General features: G+C 34.3%; 1 protein-coding gene across 2 annotated transcripts in view; it reads right to left on the reverse strand.

Annotated features, from left to right (window-relative positions):
* Nucleotides 1-23,990, reverse strand: part of SACM1L (SAC1 like phosphatidylinositide phosphatase) — a 96,992-nt gene that overhangs the window by 61,065 nt on the left and 11,937 nt on the right. For both annotated transcript variants that reach the window (XM_085878132.1, XM_085878133.1), the window contains exon 2: nucleotides 18,071-18,168. In XM_085878132.1, coding sequence (XP_085734258.1) covers nucleotides 18,071-18,168 — 98 coding nt within the window. The remainder of the gene's footprint in view (nucleotides 1-18,070; nucleotides 18,169-23,990) is intronic.

Consider the following 23,990-nt stretch of genomic DNA (forward strand, 5'->3'; position numbering starts at 1 on the left):
TTTTCCACCCAACTCATCCTTAAACTTACCAATAACCTTTTCATTCTTTTTGGAAAATAACTCACTCTTCTTGCTGAAATTACTTGTATCATATACTCCAATATTTTTCTTCATATCTTCATAAACATCATCAGTTTTTATATCTAGGATAAAACTATCAGTATCCATATACAACAATGAAACATTTTCACCATACTCTTTCTTTAAGTCATTATACAAATAATCATACATCAATATCTTTGATAAATCAAGAACTGCTGTTCCAATATAAATTGGTTTATCCATTACAATACTTTCCTTTTTCATATGAATTGCAGAAAAGTTCTCTGAAAAAACCTCTTCTCTCTCAAAACTTGGTTTATTTATCAATCTCGACTTCTTTCCAAGATGTTGCGAATCTAATGTTTTGCCTGTTTCTAACATTTTCCATAGTCTTTCCAAATACAGCATTATTCATTAATTTATAAAAGTCCCCTTCAAATTTTACTTTTGTATTTGCTCTCATATCTGTATTGAATTGAATATACTTTTTCACCCAAGGACTTTGTTTAAATTTTAAAACTCTATGAATTTTAGCTACTCTCAATCCTTCTCTCAAAAACTGTTTTAAGCTTCTCTGATGCAAAACATATCCCTCTTTATCATAGAATGTTGTTAATAACTTTTCTGTTGATTTACCTTTAATATTAAAACTTTTATGATAATCACTTAACCATTCTTTCTTTGGAGTTTCTTTCTCACATGCAAAGGAAGATCTTTATGCTTATTATGAAGATCACTCGGGTACCTCAAATCAACTTCAAAATAATAACCTTCTTCTTCGTCATTCAATTCCTCTTGAGAAGAAATAACAATATTCATCAAAGCCTTTTCATAATTCTTTTCTTCCACCCACTCTAATTTACCATAAGGTAGAGATTGAGACATTGCCCATCCATACAAATTATTAGCATCAAAATACATCAAATAATTACTATCTTTTTCACTATCATAATTTGGGAGATATTTATTATTTGCTTTAGCATATCTTTTTGAACATACTTGTGATATTCCACCTCTCTTGGACTTCTCAATCATCAAAAGCATATCCACATCACTGATTAAATCTATATCTTGTTTTGTCATTTTCAACATTGCACTCCAAGCTAAACCAGGAGCTGTGAAATAGTGGGCAGGATCTAACCCATAACAATTTTTATTATGACAGAGTGATCTAAAAGCTTCAAACACATCAGCTAACAATAAAACATCTGTTTTTAGATATAAATATTGATATTCTCCAAGGTTCTTTATCTTAAATATTTTCCATATTTCTTGTGCGTGTTTATATTCCTTATCACTTATCTCTTCTTCATAAAGGTTATTATAGAAACTTTCTTTTGAAGGAAGTTGTGTTTCTTTAAATCTCATAAATGAATCCATATAATCATAAGGATAAATTCCCTTACTTGTAAGAATTTTCTCTTTACTTTGAATTTCATTCCTTGTTTGAATTTCCTCTCTCGTAAGAATTCCTTCTTTAATCAGAATTTCATCTTTAATCTGAATTTCCTCTTTAGTGAGAATTTCCTCTTTTGGAAAGAATGAATTAAGATTTGGAAAAGAGTCCGTGGAGCTTAGATTTGATGCGAGGTAGGCTAGTGGTGTTCCCATAAACTTGTAAGAATCTAAAAACCGAATACGAGTTATAGGTTTTGTGAATATCATTTTTGAAAATGAAATATACTTTTGACTTGTGTTTGTTATAGCAGAAATATTCCCTGGTGTTTTTGAAAGTTCATTTATAAATAGATGTGTATCATAGTTGGCGCTGTTGTGAAGAAAGACTGGAATAAAAGAAGGTAATTTATAATTAAGATTACAACAGGAATGAGCGGGACCTCTATATTTACCAGTAAGATGACAATGGTCTCTAACTTTAAACTCCTTAATTTCCCCCTCACAAATATGACAGATATTGTTCATTCTAAATTCTAATTTTTCTTCTTTGGTTAATTTCATCGGTTCATTTGTTTCTTTCATTAATTTAGTGAGTCTTATACAATCCTTTTCTAATCGTTTTACAAACTCTTGTGAAGCATTTTTTCCACGATAATGTTCAAGTTTGTTATACTTTTCTCCAACAGATGATTTGATATAATAACAAAAACCACAAGGAATATGTTTTTGATATTTATTTGTATATGGTTCTTTTGGATTAGGAGAAGCAGTATTTATCTTTTTAAGGATACATTCAAAATCAGCGTATATCACAAATGGGTGCATGATAGATTTATTATAATCTTCAAAATAAATCTTTTCACCAGGTTTAGGCATTGTAATTACAGCTGATTTATGATTACTACAATATTTTGAATGTTGTTCTAATCGTTCTTTTGTATGAAATGAATTAAGACATCGCTTACAAGGATATATTTTGTTTGCTGTTCTGAATACCTGAGAAGAGATTAATCTTGATAAATTATTGATGTATGTGTAATGTGAATTCTTTCCAACACTAAAATATAAAAGGTCAATGTGTGTTTCTTCATTTTTATAGTTGTTTGAAATTTTTAATATTTGAACTTTGTTTGTATCCGTTAATCCATATACATTAATAGAAAGATTATTCTTTTTCTCAAATTTAGGAATATCTGTTAGTGGCATTGGGAATTTAAAATCTTTAATGTCCAAGGTATTCTCATATTTCATATATTGTTTTACTCTTTCTGAATTACATTTTGGTGGATGTAAGTGAGCAAGAACAGACCAGAGAAAACATTTATTATCATTGTTCTTAATATTAACAACTGCCTTCTTTAGTTTTATTTCTTTTGGTAATTCAATATAAGAAGAAGCTTTAAGAGGGTTTGATTTTAGAATGTGTATATCTAAAAAGATGATTTTTTTAATATTGAATCCACTTCCTACCACTGTATTATCAACATCCTCCTCTTGTCTTGATAGTTCTTCATAAACCCCACTATTCAAAAAATCTTGAAATGATGTTATAAAATGAAGATCTGTTCTCATATAAGGAGTTTGTTCTTCATCTTGTCTTTTCATATTCATTTTCACTCCCATATAAAACTTTAAAGTTTTTATTTCTTTTAATGTCTTTTTAATAAATTTTTCAACATCGGGTTTCACTATTTCAATTGATTCAGCTATTGATGATGGACCGGGTTCTCCAAATTGAAAAATCCTTATTTTTATATGCCCTTTAAATGCCTCATCAGTGTTTTTAATATAATAGTCTCCCTTTACTTTAAACTCATTTTTCTTGTGTTTTTGTGATTGAAGATGTTGATTATAACTACTCTTCAAAACATCCTTTGAACAGATATCACAATGTTTTCTTTCCAACTCAAGAGGAGATATTTGATGAAATAGATTAAATGTGTGTTTGTTGGTTCGGAGGTGTTTTCTATAATGTTTATATTCGTGATTACAAACATCGCAGTACGTTGTATTCACCATATTTATAGAATAAAACTTTGCTTAAACTAAAATTTTCTTGATGAAAATTTCGTTTAATTTATAGGTGAATCTGTGCTTAAAAACATTTTATCCTCCAACTTTTTCACTTAATAAATACAATGTTTCAAGACACAAAAGACAAGTTTCAATCAATCTCTTCATCTGTTAAAGATACTGAGAAATATGTCAAGGATGTAAAATTGAACAAAGATAAATATAACAACTATTGGATAAAAACTATTATGGTAAATAATATGAGTTCTTCAATTTCCTTCAGTGGAAGGGCTTTTAGTATACCTGGTAGAACATCAATTAAAGTATCTCTAACAAAAGTTTCTCCTCTCCTTCTAGTAATATATTCAAAACTAGAAAAAGCAATTAAACAAGAAAAAGTATCAAAGAACAAAAACCTTATGGATGAAGCTTTAGAAAGAAAAGATAAGACCATCTGTAATATGCAAGGAGAAATTTGTATTTTTTTCAACAACCCTAAAGATGTAAATCTTGATGAAATAAAGGATGTTAATATATCAGGTGAAATGACATTTCGTTCAATAGTAGTTAACGATAATTTTAAAATTACCTTTAATATAAAAAAATGTTGTCGTTGAATCTGATAATGAAAAAAAGTATATCGATATCGATGGTAATATACAACTGAAAGTATAGATGAATTTCAGTTTAAGTAAAGTTTTACTTTATAAATATGCTAGACTTTCCTGATTCTCCATATGACAAATTTGAGAATTGTCCTGCGTGTGAAAGACGGGGATTAAACACAGAGTCAAAAGCCTATAAACAATGTATATTCTGTGATTATCTTCTAATTAATGATAATAAAAAATATAAAAAGGAAAATAATTCTTTTAGATTTACACCAAAAATGAATTACTTTACAAGATTGATTAGAGAAATGAATGTAAAGTATGAGGATGATAACACACCTTTCCTTACAAGGGAAGAAACTGAACGTATAAGAGAAATGTTCAAAGGATTGTTGTTGTATATTATTCATGGATGTAATTTTCAGGGAAATATCAACACAAGATATTGTATAAATAAAATAATGGATTATCTTGAAATTAAACCTGAACTTAGGATAAAATATAGAGTTTCTAAAAAAGCCAATAATAAATTAAATAACCTGTTTTTCAAATATATAAATGAATGATTTTTTACCTATTTGGGAAAATAAGATAAAATTTAACAACCATAAAAATCTCCCAAATTCATTAAGATGTCTCATAGTTGGTTCAAGTGGATGTGGAAAAACCTGCTTACTTTTAAAAATGCTCCTCACTCCCAACTTTTTAGATTATGATAATTTAATAATTTTCACAAAGTCGAGTTTTCAACCAGAGTATCAACTACTCTCACAAGGTTTTAATGCTGGTCTTCAAAAAGAAGATATAATAGGTTTATTTAAACGTCAAAAAACCTAAATGATTATAACATTGAAGATATAATTCAACTATTTTGTGATACACAGAGATGTAAAAAGAAATCAAATCTTATAACTTGTATTCTTAGTGATAATACGGATGATATACCGTCTCCCAAGATTTGGATAAATCAAAAAAGAACCTCGTTATCTTTGATGATTGTGTTAATGAGAGAAACCAAACGGTAATGGACAGCTACTACACAAGAGGGAGACATTCTTCTTGTAATTGTATTTATCTTAGTCAATCGTACTTTCAACTTCCTCGTCGCTCCATCAGAAACAATGCTAATACTTTTATTTTATTCAAGTTAAATTCAATAGATATCAATAATTTTTGGAGAGATAATTGTTCTACATTATGTAGTAAAAAGAAATTTGAGGATTATATGAAGCACACGACTGAAAAATATAAATATATTGTTGTGAAACAAGATGAGATATTAAGGGATATATTTTTTGTTTTATAAACAACTACATATATAAATGACAACTATTATTATAAATCTTGTGGGTAAATCTGCTTCTGGAAAAAACTTTCATAAATCAAGGTTCTTGTGTAGTACAAATGAGAATATTGTAAATTTACTTAAAAAACACCCCGTGATACGCATTGTATCAACAACAACTAGAGCAATAAGACCTGGAGAAGTAAAAGGTGAAGATTATCACTATATTTCAGTGGAGGAACATATGCGATTGAGGAATGAAGGACAAATATTTGAGGAGGTTTCTCTTGGTACAACAAAATATTCACATTGTAAGAGTGAGTTAAAGAAACTAAAATCTGGTGGTGTTGGGATATTAGAAACTAATCCAGAAGGAACGAGACAAATTATTAAATATCTGAGCGGAGTGAAGATTTTATCATTCGGTTTTGATGTTGATGAAGAAACTCAACACAAACGTATGAAAAGCAGAGATGCAAGGATTAGTGAAGAAGAAATTACAACTCGCATTAATGTTAATAAAGAATTTGATGAAATATTTAAAGAAAAGGATTTATTTGAACACATCTACTTGAATGATGAAGAAAAGGAAAATTTCCCTGTTGATCTTTACAATTCATTAAATGATATTTTACAATAAATAAATGGATACAAAAGAAAGAGCAAGAAGATTTAAGGAACATCAAGAGTTGGTTTCAAAAGTTGTAAAACAACAGGAAGACATAAAGAAGAAACGCAGACAGAAACTAACGGGCGAAGAAGCATTTGAAAAAAAACAAGAGAAATTTTTTAAACCACTTTTAAAAACTTCCCAAGAAAAATGAAAGATGTTTCCACAGTTCCCACAGTAGAATATACTCCTAGAAAGCTTCAAATGTTAAAAGATTTCAGTCAAATGACGGAGGAAGAATTAGAGCATTTAGGAGAATTAGAATATGATGATGAAGGTTTATTTCAACAACTGGAAGAGATTAATCAACCCCTGATTATATTGTGAATGCTGTTCAAAACAATGAATATTCAGCGGATTCAAAAACCAAAGCAGGACTCATTCCAACAGAACAACCAGCAATATTTCTTCTTGTTCAAGAAAAGGTATTGATATTTAATGATGAATTAAGGTTCTTAAGTTCTGCTCACCCCCTGTTAAACTAACTCCGAGATTAATGTTTCTTCTCACAAAAGATGGAAGACAAGGTTCAACTGTGAGGGATGAATCAAAGTATATTGATAAACCATTGGATATGGAAAATAATGATGATAGAGTATATATTGATTTGCTGAACACTCTAAATTATAAGGTTATTCTTTCTGGTAAAAGTAGGAAGAATGAGAAGGAGAAACACATTATTCAGGCTTTAAGTATCCTTGGTTCAGGTATTAGTTTTCTTCCAAATGACCCATCGCAATTAGTTAATAGACTGTTATTGTTGTTCGGCAGTAAGAAGGCTGGAAATAACAATTGTTTTAATGAAGCATCAGCCATTTTAGACCAGTTGATGAACATGAAAATAATTAATAAATCTCAATATAAAGACATTTTATCTCATATTAAATAAGATGAGAAGCACAATCCTGAGTTTTAATTTCACAACAAGCGACCACACATCTTCATTCCCATACCCACTACAACTTGACACAACAAAAGAATATGAGGCATCTTTATTGTCCATGGAGACTTATAATACCTTATTTAATATAACCGAGAAAAATGACAAGTTTAGTTATAATCCGGGAAGTGGATACAAAACGATAACAGTCTCACCCGGAGCATACGAGATTTCTCAAATATCTTCCGAAATTGCTCGTCTTATGAAAGAACAGGGTGATGAACCAAAAAATATTGTTATAAACATTCAAAAACATACTTCAAAATCAACGATTAAAGTTAAAAATAACTACAAGGTTGATTTCACAATTGATAATTCATTTAGAGAGTTATTAGGTTTCTCCTCAAAAAAGATTGAAACTAATGGGACGTTTTACAGTGATAATGTCATTCAAATATCCTCAGGAATAAATTCGGTGTTAATTCACTGTGATTTGATTGATGGTGCTTATAATGATGGATTAAAAACAAATACAATATTTTCATTCAGCGCATACTCAACCCCAATTGGTTATAAATTCAATATGGAGCCTAAAAATTTGGTTTATCTACCTGTGTCAGGAAAAACCATACACAGAGTAAATTTTAGGATAACCGACCAAGATAATCGTGTGATCTCTTTTAATGGAGAAGTTATATCCATCAGAATTCACCTACGTGAAGTTTTTCAATAAATAAATACGATGGTTATTGTGAGGAAGCACGAGTTGGGAAAATATAAAATAATTACAGGGGATGGGATGTTCCTTTTCTCGTACTACAAGGGTGAAGGTATGTATCTTGGTAGAGGATACTATAAACCTAAGAGACAAAGGGGTGTCGGACATCAATTTAGAGGAGATGGGATAATTGATACTCTCATGGGTATTGGTTCAACTATTCTTAAACATAAAGACTTAATTGGTTCAACTGCTTCTGCTGTGGGAAATGTAGCAGGTGCTGTAAAGAGTATAAAAGATGCTCAGAAAGAATCTCATAAATTACAAGCAATAAAAGAAATTAAGAAAGGTAAAACTCAGTTGTACCCCCAAGAACGACAGAAAATAATTCAAATACTTGGATCAGGGTTTCAAAAGTTTTAACATCTTTTTTCCTAAATAAATACAAGTATGGAAGCAATTGATAGTATCTATGATTTGGATGATACTATTATTATCTCAAACTCCACTAAAAAGAAGATTACTTCAAGGTAAATGCAATAACTGGAACAGACTGGAATACAAATGGTACAAAAAGTTTTGAAATAAATAATCAACAAACCTATTTGAATCTCTCCGAAAGTTTCTTGTTGTGTAAATTTAAATTCACTAAGGCTGGGAATAACACAAACGCTACACTTGTAAATGATTTCTTCTGGAAAATGTTTGATAGTGTGCGATTGTATATTGGAACACAAGAAGTTGAAGCGGTTGATTATGTCTCTGCTGTATCTGAAATGATGAAATTTACACTCTATACATTCAGTGATAGAATGGGAAAGGGGTCTGTCGAAGGTTTTATTCCTGATATGTCAACGGGAACAAACACAGACCCTGGGTATACTCAAAGGAAAGGAATGTATAATGATGATACAAAAGCAGAAAATAGTTTTACTGTGGCAGTTCCTCTTAAAGGTATATTTGGATTTTGTGATTATGATAAAGTTCTGTATGGTCTTAAAATTAGATTTCAACTACAAAGGAATGATAATGAAAATAGATTGCTTTTTGGTGTTGGTAATGCTTTTGGTGATCAGAATAAATTTGTAATTGAGGAGATGAGTTGGTATATCAGTGAATATACTCCTAATCTTAAAACAGAAGAGATGTTGAATCGAAGACTTAACTCAAAAAAACCACTCAGTGTATCATACCTCAAAAGAAGATGTCAACACGTTAAACTCAATCAAACTACTTACACGTGGAATTTGGGTGTTCTGGAAGGAAAGCCACGATATCTGTGGATGATTTTTAAAAAGCCAGATGGTGATACTGCGACTGATAAGAATAATGCATTGAGTGATAATGCTAAGGTGAAACAACTTCGCGTTTCTCTAGATGGAACATTTTATCCACGAGATAGATTGGAAATTAATTGGGAAAAAATGATTTTGCTGAAGCATACAAGTCTTACCAAAAGGTGTGTGAAAGTAATGGAAATAAAGAACCTATTTTGGATATGACAGCATTTAAAAGTTTGTATACAATCTATACGTTTGACCTGAGCGCTCAAAAAGAAACTATAAAGTCTAATCGAGTGGATACTTCCCTATACATTGAAAGAGGAGAGAGTGAAGAAGTTGATACATATTGTTTGCTTTTGGAAGAAACAGAATTGCAGATTAATACAGATAATGGTGTGATGATTAGTCTCACATAATTTTTTTGTTAAATAAATGAGTGGCAAAGTACCAACTGGGGTATATGTTAATCAAATCAATCTTCATAAACTATCATCTTGTGTTCAAAATCAAAAGCCTTGTACGATTAACGTTAATACAATTCAGAGAAAAGGAGCAGTAAGAATTGATGTTTTGCTCACAAGAGAACAGGTTAAAATCTTGAATGACACTGGCTCACTTAAAATTAAAATGACAAAACCAATGTTAAAAAAATATTCAATAAGAGAGACGAGTGGAGGATTTCTCCCATTTCTAATTCCTTTATTTGCTGGTTTAAGTGCGGTTGGAGCATTGACGGGTGGTATTTCAACAGCGGTCAAAACTGCCAACGAAAGGAAGGCTCAACTCCAGGCTCAAAAAGAATTGGAAAGACATAACAAAGAGTTGGAGAAACAAATTAGTGGAAGTGGTGTAATTGTAGATTTTGCTGAAAAACTTGAAGGTCTGCCTGATAAAGCGAGATTGTTAGTTGGAGATATGCTTTCTTCTATAGCACAAGCAGGTGTAAAATTAACGAAAAGAGGTAATGGATTATATCTTTCTAATAAATAAATGAGCATTGATGAGTGGTTGAAAGAATTTGGAAAGAATACAACATCAAATTTACAACTTGCCAAATATTGTAAGAAATTAAAAATTCATAATGTGGTTATTTGTATGAGAGATGAATTAACAAATGTGTCGAAACATACAAAGAATATTATTATGAACTTAGAAGATAATGATGGGAACGGTTCTCATTGGGTTTGTATTTTTAATAGTCAAGACAAATATTATTTTGATAGTTTTGGTCTTCCACCACCTGTTGAAGTCATAAAATTCTTACAGAATGGTGTTTATCAAACATTTCAAGTCCAAGAATTAAATTCCAAGTGTTGTGGTCAATTATGTCTATATGTGTTATTTCAACTCAACAAAAATAAAAAATTTTATGATATTATTTTTAATCTAATATAAATGACTTATGTTGGTAAAGATGGTTCTATCTTTGGTGTATCTCAAGAACTGGATATTGATTTATCAAATTATTATACAAAGGCACAGGCTGAGCGATATAAATATAATATAAACAAAAATATTAACATGAAAAATGCTTATAAATTAAAAAATTATCCAAGCCCGACTGACGCGAATGACTTGGTGAGATTAAGCGATTTATCACAATATATATACTTAAATAAAACGGCTGTGTATTCTAAAGATACAGAAGTGTTGATATTATCTCCAGGTCATACAGAATTCACAGTTCGAATTAAAATAAATTTTTATAAAGAAGGGCGTATCGTTTGTATGAGAATAGAACAATGGGGGTATGATATGAATGATTTAGGGTATAATTGGTCATTTAAAATTAACCTCGAAGACCTGGAACAATTAAATCAGTCTCGTAAGGAAGAATATTATCCACTTGGTATCGAGAATGAGTTTTGTGGAGCCACGATTAGTAAACAACAAATAAAAAGAATTTAATAAGGGTAAATATAATAATGGTTTTGCCCTTGTTTATCTCATGAAAACAGAAAAAACAGGATTATATATAATAAGTAAGGAAATACAAAATGATTTAACTATGGGAAGATGGGGAGGTGTTTCGTGCCATAATATTATTCTAACATATATTTCTAATACATAAATGACAGCAAGAAGGCTTCAAGAAAATTATCATTTCTGTGTTCAAGCATACCTTCAAGAAAAGGGTATTCGGTATTTTAATAAATATGTTCTACAACATAAGAATGAGGTATTTTCAATAAAAGATTGGCATTATGCTGATGTTGATAAACCAACAACTTTAGATTTAATTAGAATGTTAAATAATGAAAAAATTATAAGGTTAAGAAAAGGTAAGGCTCTTTTAGAAATTCAAAAGAAATTTTATTGGTATCCTGTTGTAAAAAAAATTATTTTGGATACAGGAATAACAAGAAATCCTGATGAATATATGTATAATATTCTATGGGGTGTAAACGATTCAAGTATAGTAAGGGATGAGGAAGGAGTTGAAGAAGAGAGGGAAGAGGAGGAAAAGGAGAAGGAGGAGAGAGAGAAGGAGGAAAGAGAGAATAGAGAGAGGGAGGAAAGAGAGAAGAGAGAGAGGGAGAAGAAAGAGAAGGAGGAAAAGGAGAAGAGAGAGAAGGAGGAAAAAGAGAAGAGAGAGAGGGAGGAAAGAGAGAGAATAAATAAATATTATAGTATGGAAACCAGTGAGATTCAAAAACGAATAGAGGTATTACAGAAAATAACTCAACCCACCGAGGAGGAATACAAAGAATTAACAAGTCTATTTGCAATACTTTCAACAAAACTATTAGCATCGTCAAGCTATTCATTTTAATTCAAGTTTTTTCTTAAATAAATGGAGGAGAGAGTGAAGGCATTTCTAAGGATTCTTTATGTTTTAAAAATTAAGATTCAAATGTGCATGTTGGAAACTAAAAAGGTTTTTGCACTCTGCAGAAATTTTTCTCATAAATAAATGAGTTATTGTCTCAAATGTAAAAAGAAAACTAATACTAAAAATATTTCATATATTAAAAGTAAAAATAACAGGGTTATACAAAAAGGTATATGTTCGGTGTGTGGTTCAAAAAAAAATCAATTTATCTCCAAACACAAACTCGGAGGAGATATACAAAAAGTTTTTATCAGGAAGTAAATTTACAACTACTGGAATACCAGGGGAATTACATCTTCCAGGTTATTCTTTCTGTGGTCCAGGCACAAACTTAGATAAAAGATTAGATGAGGCAGACAATCCTAAATCCTGGAGTAAACCAATCAATAGAGTTGATGAAGTGTGCATGAGACACGATATTGATTATGGGAATACCACAACGTTGGAAGAAAAGCATGAAGCCGATAGAGAAATGTTATATAATTTGTCTCTGATACAAAATCCAACCTTGAGAGAAAAAGTTGATAGGTTCATCGTGAAGAAGATGATTAGTGCTAAATTGAAACTTGGACTTGGAAATTCAAAAAACTTATAGGCTCTAATGATGCCATTAAGACTGAAGAGCAATTAGCTGATGAATTACATAAACCAATATTCACAAAGTTTCAGAGAAGGAAAGTTTATTCCAAGGAAGTTGATTATATCTGGTCTGCTGATTTGATTGAACTCAATAATGATAAGGGGTACAAGTATGCTTTAACCGTTATTGATTTGAGGAGTAGATATGCGTGGGTTGTCCCTTTAAAAAACAAAACAGGTAATACTCTTATGTTAGCTTTTCAACAGATATTTAATAAAAGTAAGAGAAAACCTAAGAAATTGTGGACTGATGAGGGTAGAGAGTTTTATAACAAGACATTTATGAATTTTCTAAAAAATAACAGTATTACATTATACAGTACCTTTAATGAAGGGAAGGCAGTTGTTGTTGAACGTTTTAATCGTACCTTAAAAAGAGAGACTATATAAAAAATTCACACAACTCGGTTCACAACAATGGTTATCTTTTATTCAGGATATTGTGGATAAGTATAATGACACGATTCACACGTCCAACGAATATGAAGCCATCAGAAACATTTACAAAATTAAAATATGAAAAGAGATTAATGTCAGAAAACCTAAGTTCAAAGTTGGTGATATCGTAAGAATATATAGGTGGAAATCTCATTTTGAAAAGGGTTTTACTGAACGATGGACGAAAGAACTTTTTAAAATTGTTGATGTAATAGATACAGTTCCTTGGACTTATAAAATATATGATTTGGAAGGGGAAGAGATTTTAGGTTCATTTTATTCACAGGAATTACAAAAGACAAAACTAAGCAGATAATACACCGTTGTGGACACTAGAGGGACAAGTATATAATGTGTGTCAAGGGGGACGTTCTTAGATCTGTGAACCCTAAACACAGAATCCTCAACTGAATAGTCAAGGCTTAACTTTTGTTTGTGTGTGTGTGTGTAATGGGAGCAATAGGTTGGCGCTTCACTCCCTCCTACTATACACCGTTGTGGACACTCGAGGGCCAAGTCCGAGGTGTATAACAGTATATAATGTGTGTCAAGGGGGACGTTCTTAGATCTGTGAACCCCAAACACAGAATCCTCAACTGAATAGTCAAGGCTTAACTTTTGTTTGTTGATGTGTATGTGTGTGTGTCCCAACCCTCACATTCAAAATCTCAACACCAACCCTCACATTCAAAATCTCAACCCCAACTCAATCCTCGCCCAACACAATGTCTTTTTCAAAATGAGATTTCCACCTATATATATATTTTTACGTTTTTTTTTTCTTCTTCCAATTCTGTCTTTTAAGACTTTCAGGTTTGATGACGTAGAAAGGGAGTAAGCCTGCACTTTCTGCCCAGAACTTTCTTGATCTTGCTCCCATCAAGCACCATCCGACAAAGAACTACATCGATAGGTTTAGATCCCAAAGAGTGATAGCAACTCCAAAACTCTCCAAAATATAAATAAATAAAATAATAATAAATAAATAAATAAATAAATAAAAGCCCCCAAAAAAAGTTTCAAGTGTCCAACATAAACCCAACTTTCCAAGTCTTCAAGGTATAACCACATTCCCGTTGAGTTTCCAAGATATGTATCACATTGTGAGTTATCAATCCAGAACCCACATTTCAAGTATTCAAAGTAAAACCAACTTACAAAGTCTCTTAAGGATAACTCATTTACTGATTTTTCAAAATTTGTGAGTCTCCAAGGTAGGCCCCATATTTAGAACCATCTTGGCAGAACCCTTTTCCTGAGTCTCCAAGGTAGTTATTTAAACCATCAAGGCAGAACTCATTTACTGATTTTTTCAAAATTTGTGAGTCTCCAAGGTAGGCCCCATATTTAGAACCATCTTGGCAGAACCCTTTTCCTGAGTCTCCAAGGTAGTTATTTAAACCATCAAGGCAGAACTCATTTACTGATTTTTTCAAAATTTGTGAGTCTCCAAGGTAGGTCCCATATTTAGAACCATCTTGGCAAAACCCTTTTCCTGAGTCTCCAAGGTAGTTATTTAAACCATCAAGGCAGAACTCATTTACTGATTTTTTTCAAAATTTGTGAGTCTCCAAGGTAAAACTTGTATTCTGGCTCATCAAGGTATAACTTGTTCAGTGGGTATTGTCTTGATAACTCACAATGAGTACTATTGCTGTAAAACTCCTTTTCAGGATTTTGCTGGTCTCCAAGGTATAACTCTTTGGTTGGGTCATCAAGGACGAACTCGTTCTGTGGGTCTTGGTCGCTCATAAGGTCTTCAACCAAGCCAACAATTTCGCCCCAAGTTGTAGCAAAAGCAGTATTTTCATTTCGTATTTCAGACACAATTTCCTGTGAGAGAAAATAATAATGTATTAATTAAGTTATTTAATTATTAAATGAGTATGCTTCAATCAAAGTTTGAAAATAGGAAAATAAAAAATCTTACCTCAATAGATAAGAGGTTTGAATCCAGTTCATCAACTTGAAGGTTTAGTTTCATAGAAGACAGAGAGTTCCAAGAAACACCAAAGTCATCCCACTCAAGGTCTTCAACCAAGCCAACAATTTCCCCCAAGTTGTAGCAAAAGCAGTATTTTCAGATACAATTTCCTGTGAGAGAAAATAATAATGTATTAATTAAGTTATTTAATTATTAAATGAGTATGCTTCAATCAAAGTTTGAAAATAGGAAAATAAAAAAATCTTACCTCAATAGATAAGAGGTTTGAATCCAGTTCATCAACTTGAAGGTTTAGTTCCATAGAAGACAGAGAGTTTGAGACAAGCACACAGAACACCATTGCCAGCAAGAACAAATGTTTAAAATGGAGCCTGGGTTTGAAGCTTTTATAGAGAAAGACTGGTGGGTGTGGTTTCCTTTGGAAATTCCCTGGGCAAGCCTAGGCAAGCCTTCATTGGGAAATTTTTCAAAACCATAACATCCTGTAATTTTCTAGTGATTTCTTTGTGAGTCAGAGATGAACTGGAAATGATGTAAGAGTGGGCGGGGCTTAGCAAAAGTAGGCGGAGCTTAGGAAAAGTGGGCGTGGCTTAGAAAAATACCTTATGAAAAGTGGGCGGAGCTTAGCAAAAGTGGGCGGGACTTAGGAAAAGTGGGCGTGGCTTAGAAAAAATACCTCATGAAAAGTGGGCGGGGCTTAGGAAAAGTGGGCGTGGCTTAGAAAAATACCTTTTGAAAAGTGGGCGGAGCTTAGCAAAAGTGGGCGGGGCTTAAAGAAATGTGGGCGGGGCTTATTGAATACCTTGTGGAAAGTGGGCGGGGCTTAACAAAAGTGGGCGGGGCTTAAAGAAAAGTGGGCGGGGCTTAACAAAAAATAACCTGTGGCTCAGGAGGTGGTCAAACAAGAGCATTAAGAGAAGTTTATCATTTCGTAATGGCACAAATGGGGTATCTTAAAAAATATAAAGATTCAAATGTTTTGTTTGTCAATATTTTAGATGGGGATTATTGTGCAAAGAAAATTAAACTATTGAAGGAATTTGAGAATGAACAAATCTTTATAGGTTCAATGAGTGAGCTGTTCAACCCCCAGGTGTTCAATTCAATGAGGTTCAACCTCCAAGTTAAAAGGGGAGACAAATAAATATACCTTGGGATAAAAAGGGGATTTATTTTTAGGGAAAAAAAATATAAATCGCTGAAAATCCCCCATTCATTTACATGGGGAAAAGTGAGCCAGAATCAGTATTCTTACCCTACTCACATCTATGCCATCGTGTACGGTGATTGTGCCAAGGTTGAACAAAATCGGACCATGAATGTCTGAGAAATGGTTGGGGACACATTTAAGTAACAAAATGGCTGCCAGTCGGCCATCTTGGATCTGATCTTGAATAAAAATGACGTGCTTATGGAAGCCATCATTCATTATCAGTAAATGTACCATTATCATTAACAACATCGGTAAATGCGTGTCTGAGAAATGGTTGAGGACATGTTCAACATCAGGTTTTTTTTTACAACTAAAATGGCCAGTCGGCCATCTTGGATTTAATGTTGGAAAAAAAAATGATGTGCATATGTATCCCATCATGTGTTGTCTGCACCAAGTACAAATAAAATCAGTTCATACATGTCTGAAATATGGTTGCGGACGCACACAAAAAAAAACAACAACAACAAATCCATAAGCCCCCGTTTCGGACTAAGCCCAATGGGAGCTAATAGTCGTAGTAGTAGGAGTAGTATCAAATTTGGCGACAATAATAACGAACATATAATCCCCACCCTGGCAGAAGCACATCTGGACTTGGTGAAAGGCAAGCTCATGCTCAAGCAGTACAGCAGGCAGGGATGTTACAAGGCCATGAAGACCAATTAAAATTTTGTCCAATGGACCAACAGGCCCACCAATTGGAACAAATCGAGGGGGTGAGAATGTTGAAATATGAAGTTCAAAAATAAGGACCACCTCACTCTAGATGTCAAAAGTGCAGTTTTATTCTCAAGAACATTAAGAACGTAGGTATTTAACAAGAACATTTCCACATACAATTCAATGCACTTCCAAACAAAAAAGGAGTTAGCTTAAGAATGTGACACGATACACAAAGTTAAAGTTGTAACAAGCTAAAACTACTGGTATCCAACAGTGGGATCCAATTAATACAAATGCATTTCCAAAAGTACACTGAATAATGTCTATCATTGATGTTTGACATGGTGATCGACAAAAAAATAATAAAAAAGGGAACTTACACAATTTGTACCATTTTGTCCTTGCGTGCAAACAAGCCACTTGGAAACAAGCCTTGCTATGCTGTCGCATTAAATAAAATCAGTGATAATGTACTAAGTAGTGTGTTATTATATTAAAAAAAAATTTGGCACAAACATGGTTAAAATTAAAATTTTAATAATTACAAATAAATTACCATACAGTAGGTCCCTTGTAAATCATAAATACATTTACAATATTTTCATGCTGCATCTCCAAGGTCTACTATTCCCACCTTGCTCGAATGGAGCAACGTGGCTTTACCAAATTTACAAATCGCACAAGTGCTGTCAATCTCGATAGTACTTCAAAATAGTTCACTGGTTATAAACTGAAGCGAGTTCTTGACATTATGTACAACGTTATTGCAATCACCAGGACAGACTTGAGAGGTAATTCCCACACTGAGACAAAAGAGGAATAAAGGAACATCCATGAACCAAGTTTGGACTTGGGAATGACATCAGGCATGAGTTGCTACATTGAGCGTATGTAGCCTGAAAAGGAAGAATGAGTGAAGAATGTTTGAATGTAGGAAGGAATTTATTTCCAAGTGAAAGTTGAGGTGGCAGACAGAGCAGAGTTGAAGGAGAAAATAATTGCATCATGGGAAATTAACATAAGAACAGCAAGAATGCATGAACAATGAGCCATCCCAATCGGTTTGGTTCATAATCATCATAAAACACAGGATTAGACAAATAGATATTGCAAAGAAAATGATGCGAGCCACTAAAGTGGAAATAATGGACACCAAAGGAGAAACCATGAAAAAAGAAATTAAACACTGGTGTGTTGGAGAGAGAAGGGGGAGGAACGGCTTTATTGGCTCATGGTGCACACGATGGGATAAACGCACAAAGACAGAACAAGGCTGACACACTGAAACACCTCTGTATCGAATTAAATCACGATGTACAGTTCCCATTTCATAAACTTTGTTTATTGCAGAACATATGTCCAAAATATCTGGCAACAAAAACAAAAAAAAACAAGATGGGATAAAAACAGGAGAACAAAGCAAAAGATAGACATACCACTGAGGAGTATTTCTGCAGACAACCTGTCTATTTCCAACACCTCGCTCGTCTCGTCGTCGCATGCTTCTATGTAGAACTTGTCTGGTGTTGTATGGCTGATGGTTTCAGGAATAAAAGATACAGAAATCAGACGAATTGCAAGAGCAATGGATTACAGGATTCGCCAAAACATAATTGAAAATTTTTTTTTTTAAAAACACCAACAGAATGCTCAATCCATCTCAACTGTGGCCACATCTTGTATTTTAACAATTAATTCATCTTCAACCAGGCTGAACAGTTTATGTTTCGTATGCCACTGATAGGCTAGATCTGGAACTGCATCCGGATCTTTACCAAAATCGAATTGGCTTGTTCTTGTCACCTCACCAACTCATTCACCTAGTTTTGTCATAACTCATCCACAACTTTTTGAAATATCCTGCTTACAGATAAACAGACAAGTGTGAGTCCGTCCACCTTCGGTGGCGGAGATAATGAATGTCGAAACCTTTTAACAAAAGCAGCCAACAAGAAACCCCTTGAATTTTTAAACCACAACATTGTATTATCCCATTGACACAGCAGCATCTTATAAATAAAGAGTTGGGACACTGAAGGAGGCAGTTTGGCCCATCATACCAGTGCTTTATCAACGCCACACAAATTCAGTCCATCAGGTTGTCTCCAAAATTTCACTGAAAGGGAGTGCATGATGGAGGAAAAGAATGGGCCAGGTACAGGGATATCACCAGGGTTTTGTATAATTGAAGGGTGGATTGAAGAATGATCAACAGCACATTCAACCAGAAGCACAATACATCCATCCATACCTCAGCTACCAACCAGACCTACCAATTTCACTGTACCCATCCATCTCCAATGCATCAAAGTACCAATCCAATTAAAATTTAAACCAACCTACTATTTCTGCTGCCAAGACATTTTTCCTTGGGAGATCATTCCATACTTCAACTAGAGAGTTCATAGAGCACCTTACCCCATGCAGTCTTGATAAAAAAAGGACATGGGAAGGATCTTTTTAACTCTTGATTTGGGTTTCTGAGCAAGAGCTGCCATTTTGTCTTAAATCGCCATATTCCCCAATGCTGAGACCGTGAGCGGCAAATTTCATTGGTTGAGGTGGCAGAATATTTTATCCAAATACTGCTAAACTGAAGGGTTTTGGAAATGTAAACAAGGCGATTTGTGCTCTACAGTGTTTAAGTCTATACACACCTCAATTGAAATAGAACAAAAAGTTTAAAGACTGAAGAAAGAAAACTTTTTTGGGGAAATTTACCATCATCGATGCAACATCTTTTCCACCACAATCTTTAACATGTTAAATTAGTTATTTGCCTGTCATTTATGCCCCTTATGACGTCCCTAGAAACAGTGCATTTCCTGTATGGAATGATTTTCAATTTTGTTTGACTGCCAGACAGGCAGAGACTGAAACAATGACCTGTGGTATACAGGCTCAGGAGGAGATTCCGTACAATTTTCCAAATTCAGAATCAGAGCCAAGGAACTGCTAAACTGCAGGTTCGTGTTCCAATTCATGTTCCGATTTGTGTTCTACAGTGTTCAAAATATAACATTCAATTGAAATTGAGAAGTTCCTCGATCAGAGATCGACGTCTGCAGACAGACAGAGTGACGGAAGGAGTGAACCAACTGGTTAACCCTGATTTGCGCTTCACACGCACAGGATGCTCACTCTCTGAATGAAAGATCCCTGCCTACCTTCTTAAATCTCCTCTTCCTCTACTTCTTCTGTGAGACTCAGCTGTGGCTGCTTTTAAAAAAAAAACTGCATATATCTTGTCTACACCCTTCATGATCTTAGTATAGTGTTCACGAAGCCTGGTGTTGGCTTAACGGTTAAGAACCTGGCTTAAGAGCTTAAAGTCCTGAATTTGAGCCCCCTACCATGCCATTAAAAAGACACCAGGTGGGTTGACTCAGCCTGTCACCCTCCTGAGGTCAGCAAAATGAGTACCGGCTTATTGGGAAGAATGAGCCATTCGAGTATCTTGCGTCAGAATGGTGACCCGTAGCAAAGGAAAAACTGCCTCAGCAGCATTATGCGTCTGAGGCTGTGGTTCTTCTTCTTAATATAAAAACCATTTCTATCAGTTCCTCATATAATTCCCTGTCTCATTCAGCTGCTTATTGTCGCTTCATCCAGCTCGCCCCGGAATCAACCAAGTTGCTCTACTCTCCCAGTCAAGAGTTTTAGAACACCCCCATTTTTCAAGTTTTTCCTGAAATTTGAGCAGTTTAATATTTCAATGTACTCTGAAATTAAAGCAGAGAACAAATAAACAATTGCAGATAAAATAAGAAATCATGGAATAGTTTTGTTGAACAAAATTTAATCTAAATTTTTGACTCATCAAAGTAGCCATTTTTTACAGTTATAACAGCCGAACACACTCGTGGCATTCTTTCGACAATGGAAATCAAATATTGTCCCGAAAGTTCTTCCCAACACTGTTGCAGAAGTTCCCACAAATGTGTTGCACTTGTGGGTTGCTTTGCTCTCACCCTTCTGTCCAGTTCATCCCAAACCAGCTCGATGGGGTTTAAGTCTGGAGACTGTGCTGGCCATTCCATAACTTGAAGCCTACCATCTTGTTCTTTTCTTCTAAGGAAGTTGTGACATAGCCTGGAGGTATGTTTTGGGTCATTATCTTGCTGTAGGATGAACCCCTGACCAACTAGGCAGATACCAGAGGGTATTGCATGGCACTGCAAAATGCTGTGGTAGCCCTTTTGGTTCAGGGTGCCAGTCACTCGGTGCAAGTCACCGACTCTGGATCCAGAAAAAGAGCCCCAGATCATCACGTTTCCTCCTCAATGTTTGACAGTTGGTGTCACACACTGAGGAACTATCCTTCGCCTACTCGACAGCATATAAAAACCCTGCGTGATGAATCGAAGATTTCAAATTTTGATTCATCAGTCCATAGGATCTTCTCCCAGTTTTCAGTAGTCCACTGGCAGTGCTTCATGGTCCAGGCAAGTCTCTTTTTCTTATTTTACCATCTTAGCAATGGCTTTCTTACTGCCACTCAACCTGTCAAACCTGCAGCTCGATGTCTTCTCTTCACAGTTGAAACTGAGACTTTCTTACTTCGACCAGTGTTCAGCTGTGCTTGAAGTTGCTGTCCTGTGAGCCACCTATCACGCAAGCTGTTGACTCTCAGAAACTTGTCTTCTGATTGTGTTGTGGCTTTGAGTTGTGTTGTGGCTTCTGTCTTTGAGCAGACCTCTTCCTGTTAGAGTTTCCTCCAGTTTCCAAGTGCCTTTTGATGGTGTAGGAAACTGTACTCACTGACACTTTGGCCTTCTTTACAATTTCTCTAGAGGAAAGACCTACACTTTTAAGGGTTATCATGGACTGTCTGTCTTCGTTTGTTAATTGTCTTTTTCTCACCATTATGATAGCAATATACTACTTCCTGCAGTGCAAGATTGTCCAAATAATGCTTCAGAGGGTATAGCAACAGTCTGTTCCAACACTGCTTTTATACAGACAGAGGGTTTGTAACTAATCAACAAAAGTTGGAACACCTGCAGGAATTGTTTGCATCAACTTTCAAGGCTTAATTTACTTCCATTGCTGCAGAACAGCTGCAGTTGCTAACCCATTACTTGTTCCCTGAAAAGGGCCTTTTTAACAACTCTGAAATTTACATTATTTTGCAGTTTTTGGTAACCTAAACTTTTTTTTACCTCTGGCAGTTTACCGCTTAGCTTTGTACCATTTCAGTAAAAACTGAAAAATGGGGGTGTTCAAAAACTTTTGACCAGTGGAGTACATCGATGTTGAACCCACTTTATGGCAGCGAAGTACTTCCTCCAACCAACATGGTGCCAACCAAAACTATATACAATATTCTCGGTAAGACCTCACGGAATTCTTGTACACCAAAGTATTAACACTACCTCTTGAATCACAATTCGATCACTTGCATGTACAACCTAAAATCATATTAATATTACCTATAGCTGCTTGGCAGTGCAGACTGTTTAACCGAGCCCTCTCTGCCATCAACTTTTCCCCCCAACTTCGGGCTATAGACTGCTAATTTGGCAAGCCTACATTTAACCCCGTTATCCATATAATTGACGCAAATTATCAACTGGAAAGCATCCCAAAACACAAAACCCATCCACCTTGTACTCAAAATAAACTTGACCAAAACAAGTTTAAAAATTTAACTGAATTAAAAAAAAATGCATATATATATATATATATATATAGATATATATATATATATATATATATATATATATATATATATATATACATACATATACATATGCGTACATTTAATTCATTTGTGTTCTCCATCTTCTCAGAACAAAGGTTTGCTGAAGATTTTATGACAAAAGCTCGATTGGTTCAAAATAAATAAATAAATAAATAAATAAATAAATAAATGTTATGGCCTGGACAGACATACTGAAGCTCAATGGTAAACAAATAAATCAACACGGAAGCAATTTTTAAATATACCATCAGATATGGGGAATCCCCCACCATTGAATGAAAAAGGTCATACATATTCCAGATAATGAGGGAGGTGAATTGGAAACAAGACACCATTTGGTCATCATCTCGAAAAAGTTCCCCAGGGGTGAGGAACAAAGTAACCAAAAATAATTGAAATCAGATAAGCTGTTTTCCATTTATTACAAAAAAATTTTTTTTTCAAAATGGCCACCCCAGTCGGCCATCTTGGATCCAGCCACGCCCCAAATTAATAGGGTTCTTCCTTTTCAGGTGGTACATGTGTGACCCAAATTTCAAATCGATATGGCGAAAAAACATTTTTTTAAAGATGGCCGCCCCAGTCGGCCATCTTGGATCCGGCCACGCCCAAAATCAATAGGGTTCTTCCTTTTCAGGTGGTACATGTGTGACCCAAATTTCAAATCGATATGGCGAACAGTTTGAGTTATCGCACTCACAGCTATAAATGTTGACGCCCGGACGGACAGACAGCCGGACGGACAGCCGGACGACCTGGGTGACAATATCCCCCTTCCGCCATGCAGCAGGGGATAAAAACTACGGCACTATCATTATGTGCTATTATTGGTATAGGTCACCTAATCTTAAGAGTGGACATTGTTGGTGAGCTCAATTTGATAAGAGTTAAAAAGATCTATCTCTATTTCCAAGTGGAGGGAGGGTTAGAGTGGAGGGAGACAAAAGGGAGGATGGAGGGTGATGGGGGAGAAGAGTGCAAGGTGGTGGGGGAGAATGGAAGACAAAGAGGGAGTGGAGAAGGGAAGCGGGCAGGAGGAGCGGGGAGAGGGAGTTCAGAGAGGTTCGGGAAGGAGAATGTATTCAGTCAGACAGTTTGAAATAACAATTTTCTTATTGTAACTTTCAGGTTATCAAAAAAAACAGAAGTTACCAAAGAAGCCACTTGAACACTTTTAATTGTTTCCCCTGCCGAGAAATATACAGTTTACAGGGAGGGGAGACTCCTTGTAATCGGCCTTCCCACAAGCAACCACATTCCCCGAACTAGTCTCCGAGGCGAGAAAAAACACTCACAGCCATTGGACTAATAAGGGCTATCTATGTACAACAACTATGACTTTGCCCTTTTACATTTTCACCCAATTTTTATTTATTTTCACCACATTCTCATAATAAAGGTTTGTTGAAAATTTGATGACAAAAGCTCAAATGGGCAATTCCATGAAAAGGTGGACATGATAATTGAAATTTGGAATTGTGTTTGAGTAGAAATTGGCTTCAAATGATAGCATATAAATATAAAGTTTCTGAAAATAAAAATTGGCTCGTCATGTCTTTGGATAAAATCTGCCAAAATCAAATTTTGTACCATTATTGTTTCAACATGAAATTACGTGCTAAATCATACCGAAACTTGGATTCATCACAGAA

Source organism: Eptatretus burgeri, chromosome 4, assembly GCF_056783735.1.
Source record: "Eptatretus burgeri isolate ZD-2024b chromosome 4, Ebu_testis_v1, whole genome shotgun sequence".
Lineage (NCBI taxonomy): Eukaryota > Metazoa > Chordata > Myxini > Myxiniformes > Myxinidae > Eptatretus > Eptatretus burgeri.